The sequence below is a fragment of the Caloenas nicobarica genome, chromosome 2 (genome assembly GCF_036013445.1).
Source record: "Caloenas nicobarica isolate bCalNic1 chromosome 2, bCalNic1.hap1, whole genome shotgun sequence".
Taxonomy (NCBI): Eukaryota; Metazoa; Chordata; class Aves; order Columbiformes; family Columbidae; genus Caloenas; species Caloenas nicobarica.
The window spans coordinates 151,116,069-151,128,544 of NC_088246.1; the positions used below are offsets into that span (position 1 = coordinate 151,116,069).

The following is a 12,476-nucleotide window of genomic DNA, read 5'->3' on the forward strand; positions in this document are numbered from 1 at the left end:
TTAGTCAACCTTAACAAGATACTTGCAGAGATGGGAAATACACTGCTATCTCTAGTTACATCGTTCTCTTTCTGGTGTGTGTGTGGGGTAGTATTGGTTTTTGTTTGTTTGGGGGTTTTTTTTGTTTTTCTTTTTTAGTGGGATTTTGTTTGTTTGGGGGTTTTTGTGGGGTTTTTTTGGGAGGCGGGTTGGTTTGTTGGGTTTTTGTTGTTTTGGTTTGGTTTTTTGTTTGTTTGGGGGTTTTTGTTGTTAATTTTAACACTAATAGAATTGTGTGTAATAAAAAAATCTCAGACTTGTAAAAAGTTGACTTTTGTCTGGCTAGCTCAGGCAGTCAAGGCCATGGTTCCCTGACACTGAGGGCAACACCAGCCTCAGCAAGTTCCCCAGAGCTCCTTGTCCTAAGGCTGCTCAGTGCCACACGAACTCCCTGCCCCACAAGCAATGGTCAAACAAGAACCTCAGCTGCGGTAACCACTTGGCCATAAGTACCACTCTTCCAGCTGCTTGCTCCTCCAGTGCATCAGCCTTAAACAATAAAAACTGCCCAAAAAGGAAAGTGGGTTTGGATTTTTGTGTTTGTTTGGGTTTTGTTTGTTTTCCCCTCTGAGTTTTCCAGATGAATCAGTTCCCCGCTCCAGTTCTCACTGCCAGTGCAAGGGGGGGCAGCCCAGGGGCATCATCCTGCAGCTCCAGCAAAGCAGGAGCTGCGTAAGCCAGACTCACTACAGGAAAGACGGGTACCGAATTATTGCCTGGGGGATGGGATAGCGAATTAGAAAAACAAAGCAGAGGAGGGGACCTGTGCAGCCAGCACTGTCACCAAAGCCAACATAGCATAAAACTGCCACCTTTGATTTTCCCTGTTGTGGCAAAAACGTTGTATAATGAGCTTATAATCAGCTCTCAGCATTGCAACCTGCACACACGCAGTGGTTCATAATTCCCTAGGAATTATATTAGTTCCAGCATTTGTTCTCAGGGAATCCTTCATCTGCTTGTGATGAAGAGGAAGGCCACTAGGCAAAATGAGCTGCTGCTGGTGGGTTGTTCTCCTATGATTAGCATCTCAGCTAATTTGCTTAGACTAGCATTAGCATGAAGAGCATTTTTATGAAGTGATTTGAGAGTGGGAAATCCCCAATAATTTTGTAGTCTGTAATCAGTTAAGTGTCTTTGCTCAAATTTCCAGCAAACATCACCACTTGTTCCTACTCAAGAGGTTTTTCAGTTAAAAATGCTCTTTTCTGGTTAAAAAGAAAAAGACTCCCATAGGCTTTGATGTTTATCCAAACCTCTCTGGCCTAAAATCTGAATTGGAAATCTCACAAGAACAGGCTCTTGAGATTCTTCCAAGTCTTCTCAATTCTTGCCAAGGCAAAATTGCCACCAGAATAGTCTGATGGTTTTCCTACCTCTTGGCAAAACTAGAGAGAAAAGGGATGTGCAGACAAAAGAAATGTTAATGCTATATCCCTGCAGCATTGAAATCTTCAGCTAGGTTTAAGTCATTCCTCATCTTCCATAAATTGGTTTCCTCTTCCTTTTTCTTTATAGGTAATAAATATGTTTGGTCTCTCTCTAAGGGCATGGATAGAAAAATCAAAAATAATCACTCATTCCTGAACTGCAACAACATGCTAAGTGCACATTCCAGGCTTGTACATGCTCCCAGGTGGTTTATTGAGAAGCAAAACCATGTTGCCCAAGTATGTTTTGCACCAGCTTGGGCTACAGACAAGAAAACCTGAATGATCTTGTACAAACTGCATTACTGTGGCATGAAGCAAAACTGCTGAACTACAGCATGTCTGTGCTCTTATCTTAGCCAGGCACCAAGGAAAATAAACCTTTCTAAAAACTTAAGCTTTTCTTGTGGTATTTTGCTTGCCCATACCTGGAATTGGTGTCCATGTGTATTATCTGCTGGCTACAGGTAACTGAACTTTATGTTCCAAACTTCTCCCATCAGTTCATTCCATAGTCCAACATACATATTAAACAAACAAACAAACAAACAAAACAAAAAAAACCAAAAAACCAAACCAAATCACAACACACATATGTTGGGAAAGACAAGTAAAGCCACTGAAAGGGCACTTACTTTTGAAAGCAGGATACATTGGAATGATATTTGTTATTAGAAAAGCATCATATTTTGCTTCTGCAGAGGAACTTAATTCTGAAAACAATAAAAAAGAAAAATGTTAATAATGTGAAATATCAGAAATTCAAATAATATAAAAATGTTTTGAAAAATGGCTTCAGAGGGAATACTGTCCAAAGGGAATACTGTCATCTAAACAGCAATCTGAATGCTATATTGAGAAGTGTACATTATATGCATAAAATTAGTCTTTAATGTGACAGCTGAACATGTAAAGTGAGGATTTCATCTTTGCTTCAACTATCAATCAGTTCAAAATATTTTTATAGCTCATCAATTTTTGCAATCTCAAAAGTCAGAGAGCCGCTCTGCAGGCTTTTACAAAAGAGCCAAACAATTTATAGGGAGAAGAGTGCGGGATTATCTTCTAGTTGTGAGCAAGCCTCTGCACCAGAAATTCCATATCATAAATCCACTATAAAATATTTCAGTCACTGAGTGAGGAAGGCAGAGCAATGCAGTTCACAATTGTGAGACAGTTGTGTCTCTTGAACATTTACTAATCCCAGAAGATCATTGCTCCAAGACTGAACCAGTGTAACTGCACCAAGACAATTGAGGACACTTATTCACACAGGTTTTCTATTAATACTAACACTATTTCTATAGGATGGCAGAAATGTTTACAGTATGCAAGAGTCTCATTTTGATTTTTAAATTAAATATATGTTGATCATACTGCTGGTTGAATTCAAAATTAAAAACTCTGACTAGATTCCCAGTTCACATAAACTCGTCTCTATCCACTGACTTTAAAGGGCCGGCTTCCGAAGATTGTCTTCCAGCTTGTACTTCGAATCTGTGCGATTCATTTTTCACCTTTACTCTTATTAACTAAACTGGGACCCTTCACTGTTTTGGTGCATGAAGCAGGGCACTGCTTTGGAGCATCTCTCGTGGAGCGGAGGGACCAAAGACGTGATGGCAACTTGTGGCATTGGGCCCTTGGTCCTCAGCAAGAATAATGTATCCACCCCCTTGAGCCCCACATGTGACACTGGTGCAGGAGCAGCCCCTCTGAGGAGAAGACATCATGGAGGAAGAAATCACTCTGCAGTGGGGGGAAATTAAGTCATTCCTACCTATATTCTTTCCCAACTATTGCAAAAAAACCCTTAGTCTGTTTATATCTGGTGGGGGGAGGGTTTCATACCTAACATTTTCTCTAAGAAAAAATAAAATTACAAAACCTCTAGGTATTAAAAAGCTATCTGAACTTACGAGGAGGGAAAAGGAAGCCATAGGAGAGCTGTTTGTCGCCTCTGTAGGCTGCGCAGCTCTGACTGTTTCCTGGAGAAATGCGGAGGTCGGGCCTCACACAGCTGGCCAGATGCTCGGGGACACCTGAGACTTCTGCCTGCATTAACACGGACAGAAATGACAAGAAAAGTAATTCCAGCATTTATGGCTAAAAGAAAATGGTTTCATACAGTCAACGGATTACATGGAAAGCCTTGTAGGGAGTAAAATAAGCCACCTAGCTGTACAATGAAATCCTGTTCCTGTATCTGCTGCAGATCCCCTCCTTCAGGTAGCTGACATCATCAAGCAAAAAAATTCAAATGAAGTAACTGATTACTCCGTCATAATAAAACAAACTCCCATCAAGCAAAACTTAAAAAGCAAATGAAAACAGGAAAAGAAATATACCATCCTTCTGCCTTAAAACTCTTCTCTCCTGAAGGAAGAAAAAAGGATTTTGGCATTTTTTACAATGGCACTTGACATAATTTCTGGTGGGAAAAATCTGCTTGAAGAAGGGGAATTTTAGGACTTTAAGAATACAAGTAATGAACAGGTTTGCTCAGGATTTCTTAAGCACTTTTTCAAGAGCAAAGACCGCACTGACCTGTTTGGAAACAGTGAAGGACGTCCAGAGAGGCATCAGGAATGTTTCACTGTAGCCACTTTCAAAGTCATGGTGATGCAAGATGTTGTATTTTGTGCGGTACAGTACTGCGGGGCGCCCATATAGAAGATGCTTCTCTACAGATCAGAAGAAATTACATTTACATTGACCACCGAAACCCTTAAAGATGAAAAAGTAATACATGCCGGTACTACAGTGATCCTTAATGAGATACTGACTGAGTAACTGCTAAGGGAATCTTGTAACAGAGAGAGCAGCAATATTTTCAGTAGTTTTCAATAGTTTTGCCTGGGATCCACCTTCCAAGCTCACAACCCACTTGGAGGCTAAAAGTCCCTTCTGCACTTGAAAGCTCGTTGGTTCATAGCATGGAGACAGGGTGTTTCTCCAGCCACAGGAGACTCCACGAGGATCTTTGTGTCCACATTTCAGTCACATATGAGGCAATAAGCACTTTTATTGTAGCTTTAAATCTGCCCCTATCCCGTCACTCCTGCCACTCTTCTCCAGACTCTCTCTCCTTCCTATGCTTTTTTGTAACGTCCCTCTCAAAAGGGAGGCAGAAGTGCTCGCTCACTAAAAAAGTTTTTTTTTCCACTTTTCCAATACAAATGATGTTTTGAAGACTGACGTGCTATTTTCTGTCAGTATTATCAAAGAAAACAAACATACAAACAAACCCTTTTCCTAAATTCGGCTACAAAAAGACACCCCCAGCTCTCCAATACTTGCTTTTTTTCTGTCTTGGTGATATGTTATGGCTAAATGTCCTTAGATACCCCTGACAAGCTTGTTTATAAAAAGGCAAAAACATCATTGAAAGAATAGAAGAAAAATAGATTTCCTGTCTAATCTTGCATTGTGCTGCATGGTTCATTGATTTTGATAACCATTTGGCAGACAGGCTTGTCTCGCTTTTGGAAATCAAAACACAGAAACAAGGAAAGTGGCCTAACACTGCTCACAGATAGGCACATAACCTGAAAGAAAAGGGCATGTTTTACTGGTGTTTGAGTCCAAATAGAGGATATTTTTGTAGGACACAATAAAGAAAAGTAGGAAAAGCCTTGTTTAAGCACAAAGATGATAAACTTGCTTTATTTGAGTGAAGCTTAAGTCATCTTTTTCTCCTGCACATGAATAACTTCAGCTAAATATGCATGAAGTAGCATGAGGGAGAAGGCAATTACCAACTAAAGGCAGGAAGGTCCAAGAATGGGTGCTACAGCCTGCCATAAAATACAGCAGTAGTAACTTGCAAAAGAAAACAAAAGTAGCTTTTATTAACTGAGGCACCAGGCTCTTACCTTCCGTTCCCTTGACATGAAAGCGCTTGTTAAGTTCATCCAACTTGTTCTTCTCAAGAACAGAAAAAAGGAACAAGATTAGAATCACTGGAGCATTCTGACATCTTGTTTTACTAGGCATCTAGCAAAACAAAACTAGTACTATAAAACAACCACAATTTTTTTTGTTTCCTGTTTTACAAAAAGCCATAATTGTTCCAAAAGGGTGCAAACACTTCACAGGAAGGATCTGGGGAATTCTAACAGATCAGGTCCTCTCAAAATAGACAAAAACCCTACAACTTTACTAGGCAACTATTTCTAATCGTGGAAGCATCAGCAGACCCTAAAGACCTACCTTATCATCACATGTACATCCTATATCAAAATCAGATGCAGAAGGTAGAGCGACAGGATAGAGTGGTTTAGCAACTTCATCGGGCACAGTTGGTTTATAAATATTGGCTCTCAGCAAGTGATTTAAACTTCCGTGGGTGCCATTATTAGGAGCAGGTTTCAATCCAAGCAGATCTATGGAACCACCAAAGACGAATGACGATTAGATGGCAAATGTATTCAGCAGCATCTCTACTAACCTAAGACATTTATTTGCAATACTGTTTACACCGACGATATGTTAATGAATGCTTTTAATATAGCAAAAATACTAACGTTTTGTCCAAATCATAAAATTGCACATGCTGCCTGAATAGTATGGTAGCCTTTATGACAAAAAGGTTAATTTGCATGAAGGCACTAGAAAACAGGTTTTTTATAACTACTTCTGCAGCTTCCAGTGCAAACCTACAGTCAATGTCTTGACCTTACGCTAGCCACCTGGAACAGTGTTATTCATCACCTGCTTTACAGATGCTCCATGAGACATGCAGGTACAGAAGCAGTCTCTGAACAGAAACTTCCTTCCTAAACTAATGAGGTGTGGACATGACACTGTTGTGGTGCATATTTGGTCTCTGCCAAGGCACTCACAGCAAAACCGTGGTAATGGCCTTTACTGGTCAGCTGCTGGAGTAGAACAAGCTGAGGCACCTGAGAAGTGTCTTCAGCCCTCCTAGCCAAAAGGCAAGGGCTTGGGAAGGGGGGACTGGAGAAAGGATGCTGGAAGTCAGGGTATGAGCTCAAGGGTACCCAAACAAAACCCTGCTATCTAAAACGGAGTGTTTCTCTTACAACGCCTCAAGCAGATAGCTTACCACACATGACGTTGTAAAGTTCAATATTTTCAAAAGGAGGTACTTTGGTCTTGTATTTGAATGTAGGCCCATAACCTATAAAGACAGTCTTAAAAATAAGAGAGACAAGAACACAAAGAAAATCATTAATAAGTAGGGGTTTTTTTCAGTGAATATTGACATTTTAGAGACTTCCAATTTCTTCTGCCTTCAATGACCCTCCCACAAAGGTTACTGCATTGCTCATACCTGCATGCTGTTTATCTTGTTGTCATAGCCATGGTCTCCATGGAAGAAACATTTTCCTGTTGGTTTCTTGTAGACATCCACAGCTTTCCTAAATTGAAATGATATTAGAAAATTTCCTCAAAGGTGTAGGTATGGTGGCTGACCAGGCAATGTACTTTGCAGGTAGGAGGGATAAGGTCACAAACCAGTGCATTGCTCATCTTTCTTAATTAGCAGTGGTAGGGACAAGAGGCTCATCCAACAACCCCAGGGTTTCTCCCTCTCCTCTCACTATAAGAGGGTGCAATCTTAAGGGCCAGCTGTTACTCACTGATAACAACCTTAACATCTATTTATTTATTTTCTCGGACTTTCTCATATCACATCATCTCCTACAGACGGGAGATATTTTGGACCGCACTATTCCAATCCTCAAAAGGCCAAAAGAGGGTTCTAAGAAAGCGCTTTTGTGATATTACAATGCTGCAAATGTCATACAATGCTGCAAAGTGCTTTCACCTGTTTGCCTTCCACCCAATAAACAAACAAACAAACAAAAAATAGGGAGCAGAAACAAAGCTGGAGGGAAAAGATAAAGATTGCAATGAAGACAAATAGCTGAGAAAATACATGCTGTATCATAGGAATGCTAATTATCAGCTTGTTTCTGAGTATTTTTTTAAGAAAATATGTGGAAAAATAAGTATCGTGTCATAGTACCAGCTTGTTCCAGAGTACTTTTTTACAGTTTTATGAGGGCCATGTGCAGGCAATACACGCAGTGGACCAGATTATCCTACAAGTTAATTTCTTCATCTGCAATAAAATGATGCTCAGCCAAAGTTTGATTCTAGCCTTGCAAATTACTAGAGTTACAGCAATCAGGTCTGTAACTACCATTCTCCTGGCTGTGAATATACAATGAATTACATTACCAAACATATTATTGGTGAATGAGATTACAGAAAATGAACTAATAAGCCAAAGAAAGTCTGATGTAATTAATAAGAAATTACTAAATGTAAATCAACTTGGGCCATATCCCATCAGTTCCAGTAAAATGCTTAAAACTAAAACTTTTATAGGCCTTAAAACTCAGAGTATGATTCTTTGAAAACTCAAGCCACAGAAACTGTATGAGGCAACCAGCCAGCCAGCTTGTGGAGTTATGCGAGAAAGCAACTGGGGATTCTCTTTCACTGCTTCAGCAGGGTGATCCTTGCATAATTCACAGAAAGATAAGCACAGATGTTAGAAAGCACTTACAACACACCGTGTGTTTGCCTGGCAGCTATACAGGCAAAAAAGCATACTATAATTTAAAGCTCGTAACAGACTACCATGAGCCAAAAGCTGTGTCATCTTCCAAGAACCAGAGTCAGCTTTATGCATAAAGACCCAGCCATTCTCATACTGTAATACACAACGTGTTGGAAGACCCAAGCAAGAAAAAGAATATATATTGAACCAGAAAGGGATACACAACTCATAAACAAAGGTTACACATCTCCTGTTCACTCTATACATTTATGTGCCAACTTGTTTTTCCTCGCTCAATTTTTAGCTAAGAATATTAAAAATTACCCATATTTTATTACTGAAAATTCAGAGACGTATGTGGAAGAACAACCCAAACCAGGGTTTTTTCTGAGCTAAAGCATCCTGGTTTTCTGTGGATTTGCTTTGCAACACAATATTCTGCTGGCACTTTGATGTCCACCCTGCTATACCCTTCTACACGTTCTCGGGCGTTCACCCACTCTGCGAATATCTCCATTTTCTTTCCATTCACCCATGGCATCCATGCAGCCTCTTGTTCCCTAACATGCCGTGGTCACGTGTGCCTTCTCCTTCCTCTCATATTCCCTGCTTCCTGGTTGGAATATGCTTGCACGTCATTAAAAAAGCTTATCAGCTCCTGTACTTGAGCTAGTCAATCAAAACCCATGCAACTGCTTGAAGAAACCAGTCTGGGTTTCTACCCTCTATCCAGCTGCTGTTTTTCCCAAACAATTTTGTGTTTGGAATCACATGCCCCTGCACGAAAAGTGATTGAACCGCACCAGGAGTTCAAAACTCCTCTTGCTCACAGGGTATAAGAGCAGGATGCCGACACATGGGTGTCTCGCTTCCTCAGAACAACAAAAAAAAAAGGCTGAAAAATCAGGATGGAAGCAAAAGCAAAAGTTTACCTCGCCACATGCCATTTGCGATCCACCAGTAAATGGACATCCTCAATTCTTCGGTTGTAAGCGTAGTGCAAGCGTTTAGGCAGGTGCTGTTTCAAGTAGGGCTTGAAGTGCTGGTCTGGCTTTCTACACTGGAAAATAAATGGTTACAAACAACACTGCTGTCAGTTAGCTGAGACAGGCATAAACCTTGAATTACAGAAATCAAGCTGTTATGGTCATTACTGACGATGTCTTGAAGACAAAGTGTACATCTCGAGTACATGGGCCAGGCCTTTCTGTGCAGTATTTGCGTAAAACCAGGGCCTGGGGAGTCATTCAAAGATATATTTGGAAAGCTTAATTCTCATGACAGTCTTTTGAAAGCATCGTGCAAAACATCGCACTTACTTAGCTCACAGATGCATTTTATTCTATACTGGACCAAAGCTTAAATTTCAGAGGAAAGCTGAATGCTCAAACTACATCTTGTCTGCAGATATATTTAAAGCCATCTGGTTACAAATTTTTATATATTTTTTTTTTAAATCAGCTTTTATTTTAAACATTTTTTTTCCCTTTAAAAGCAAGGTTATAGTTGAAACCTATCAAATGAACTTTTTCAGTGTCTTCAAAATGCTAGTAAAATATTTACCCTAAAAGATTACTTTCCATTTCTGAAGGAACGAATAAATAGACTCAATTCAGGGAGTCATGACGGTGAGGGAGATTCTGGCTTTGCACTGCCCAAAAAAGTTATAAAAGCTACTACAGCAGCAAACAGTGGGATTTATGACAAACATTAATCTGTACTCATGAAGGGCACCATTTTACACTCTTTATTCACGTTAATGGTTGGTTTTCCTGCCTAACGAGTGAGGAGAGAATGCTGAAAAATGCCCTAAATTAAGATGTGAAGTGAGCAGTGCAGTACAGACAGAGATACCTCCTAGTCCTAAATACTTACTGTAAGGTTGGCAACAATCACTTTAGGGTCATCTGTTAAGCAAAGAAAAGAAAAAAAAAAAGATGAACAATTTGTAGAGAAAACACATGGTAATAATGTAGTTTTACAGCAGCATTCTTCCTAAAACTTGGCTGATCTTTACTAAAAGTATACTGTATATATCAGATAAAATATCCTGAATGTGAACTAAAGTCTAAGTGTGCATACTTAGTGATATTTTAGTTGTTTAGGTAATGTTGCTTATGGTTTTATGACTTGGAGTTTAGCTTAATATTTGTCCTATTTTCTGAAAACATATAATTTCAAGTCCTTTGACAGCTTTCCTTTAAAATAAGTCATCCTCAAACACGAAGACTTTCCTTGAATAACTTTGAAAGCACATTTGAATGCCATAGCACACTTCCTTAGAAGCAGAGTAAGATAAATATGTAGCATTTTTTGTCTCTTTTAACATTTCACAGGCTACTATAGAGTAAGTGAAAAACCACAGTAAAATATTCTGGATATGTTTTTGCACTATTAAAGGGATATATAAGATGCAGAAAGCCCCAAACCAGCAATGGTCCAAACTAACTCCATCTTCTTCCAGAATAGTGGGGAAAAAAAGAAAAGAAACAAACAACATTTGTGAAAATCTCTTGATTAACTATTGTCCGTTTGGCTGCTTAAGGCACAATCTGGCTGAGCTTGAAATAAGCTCTAGCGAATCTCAAAACACAAGCTACAGGCTTATCCATTGCAAAAGTGTGTCTGCAGGCCTAAAGGCAATGTTATCGATAGGAAAATGGAGGAGGAATAAAACAGTCGGTAATTTGCCATTTAAGGGGGCAAACTCCAGCTCTAAAACTAAGGAATATGTTTCTTTGTTCTATGTTCAAACTGCTGATTTATAAGGAATTGCCAGCATTCAAAGTAGGCAGCTATGGACAAAGGCCAAAAGAGGGCAATGGTATTGTGGGAACAGCAGTAGCATGACTCGGAGGTCAGTCAGAGTAGCTGGTCCTTTTGGATATTGCCATTCATCCTCCAAAGAAAACTAGGTTTTCTCAGCAATTTGGGAATTCAAGGATTGAAAGATTTAAAAAAAAAAAAAATCTTCTCAGAATTGAAATATAAGTTTTCAGTAGACTGTGAAGTGTAAGAATTCAGTCTTTATGCCAGACTAGTGAGTTTTATCAATGTACAACACTGTTTTCCACAAATCGTTACACACTCATCCTGTATTCCTAGAGCATACATGCCCAGGTAAAATAGCTTGTAATAAAATAAAAGCATACGTAAATCAGTATCTAAGAAAGTTTTACCACATTCTTATAATTTCTGCTACTACTCTGAAAAACTTTGATCTTTGAAGAACAACTTTTTGTGAAATCTGCCCTCAACCAAAGTATATCTAAAGTGTTATGAGGGGTCAGTTGGCTGTCCCAACCATCTCATCTTCCCCTCTACTGAACGTTGTCACCCTCGCAGCACATGTTGCAAAAAACATGGCTAGATTACGAATTTCACAGTTTGCATGTTAGCTTAAACTGCTGGCAAAGCTGGGTTTGCCTGGGTACGCTGAACAAGAGCAACCACAGCACTGGCACAAGCCCGTCCTGGTACCACTGCCTTGGAGGCAACAGTCCTCAGCAGAGTGGAGCAAGGGCAGCTGGGTCTGAAATACTTTAAATCACAGAGTCAGCTCCACCAGAAGATTTTTGCCTGAGCCCTGAGTCATCTCATCAAAGATCAGCTAATACCAAACCCCACATCAGGGTGAATTGCTAACAGCATGGTACAAAAAAGCAGCAAGTTCTACTGTCAACGTTGGCCCTGAATCCATGCTCTAAATCTCCCTTATATCCTTCAACGTCCCCAGCCTGTTGCTGTTTAGCAACTCACGCTGCTTCTCATCTGTTCCAAAAGTATGAAGAAGCTACTGAATTCAAGATTAACCATTCACTTTTTTCCATTAGCTCAGAAAATATACCAGATGCTTTTTCCATATCCAATCCATGCAGTGCTGAGATCTCCCAAGTCCCATTTTTGATGACATAGGGGACAAGTGCACGAATAAACTCATAATGACATGTGAACTGGCATGTGGAACTGGCTTCAAGAGTTCCCACTTCTCCTTGCTGTAAAAGGATGGGTTTAACCCAGAATTTGTCCCCCATCCGCTTGACACAGCTCTACCACTGCGGGGTCTGTGAACTACAGACTGGGAAGGGGGGAAGCGGGTGGTCTTCACTGGGCTTCCCTCTCAATGTCCCACCAATACACTGCGAATTTACACCCTTTGGACAACATCAGCCCAAGAAAGGGATGAAGTCTACTTCTCAGAACATAAGGGATACAATTAAATTAACTTACATTTTAGGTTATTGCTAGACCTAGGGCGAATTCGCCCTAAAGATCCAGGCAGCAAAATGATATCTTCCACATTAGTCAGGTAGTTGCTTAAAAATTCAGTTCTTTCACAAGTAGTGTCTTCCATCCCTGCAGAAAGAAAATGCGAAATTAATCCAGCTGGAAAATAAACATATTTTTCCAAAACAGCACAAAAAGCAACCTCAATCAGCCTATGTATTCTTTTATTTTGAATGACTAATATT

General features: G+C 39.8%; 1 protein-coding gene across 9 annotated transcripts in view; it reads right to left on the reverse strand.

Moving 5' to 3' along the window:
- Positions 1 to 12,476, reverse strand: part of ENPP2 (ectonucleotide pyrophosphatase/phosphodiesterase 2) — a 55,271-nt gene that overhangs the window by 7,144 nt on the left and 35,651 nt on the right. For 6 of the 9 annotated variants that reach the window (XM_065627481.1, XM_065627485.1, XM_065627483.1 and 3 more), the window contains 10 exons: positions 12,235 to 12,360; positions 9,880 to 9,911; positions 8,937 to 9,064; positions 6,766 to 6,853; positions 6,538 to 6,625; positions 5,682 to 5,854; positions 5,345 to 5,396; positions 4,017 to 4,153; positions 3,389 to 3,524; positions 2,105 to 2,182 (listed from right to left, as the gene is read on the reverse strand). In XM_065627481.1, the coding sequence (XP_065483553.1) occupies positions 2,105 to 2,182; positions 3,389 to 3,524; positions 4,017 to 4,153; positions 5,345 to 5,396; positions 5,682 to 5,854; positions 6,538 to 6,625; positions 6,766 to 6,853; positions 8,937 to 9,064; positions 9,880 to 9,911; positions 12,235 to 12,360 (1,038 nt within the window). The remainder of the gene's footprint in view (positions 1 to 2,104; positions 2,183 to 3,388; positions 3,525 to 4,016; positions 4,154 to 5,344; positions 5,397 to 5,681; positions 5,855 to 6,537; positions 6,626 to 6,765; positions 6,854 to 8,936; positions 9,065 to 9,879; positions 9,912 to 12,234; positions 12,361 to 12,476) is intronic. The other 3 variants (XM_065627477.1, XM_065627484.1, XM_065627479.1) reach the window with 1 other exon arrangement.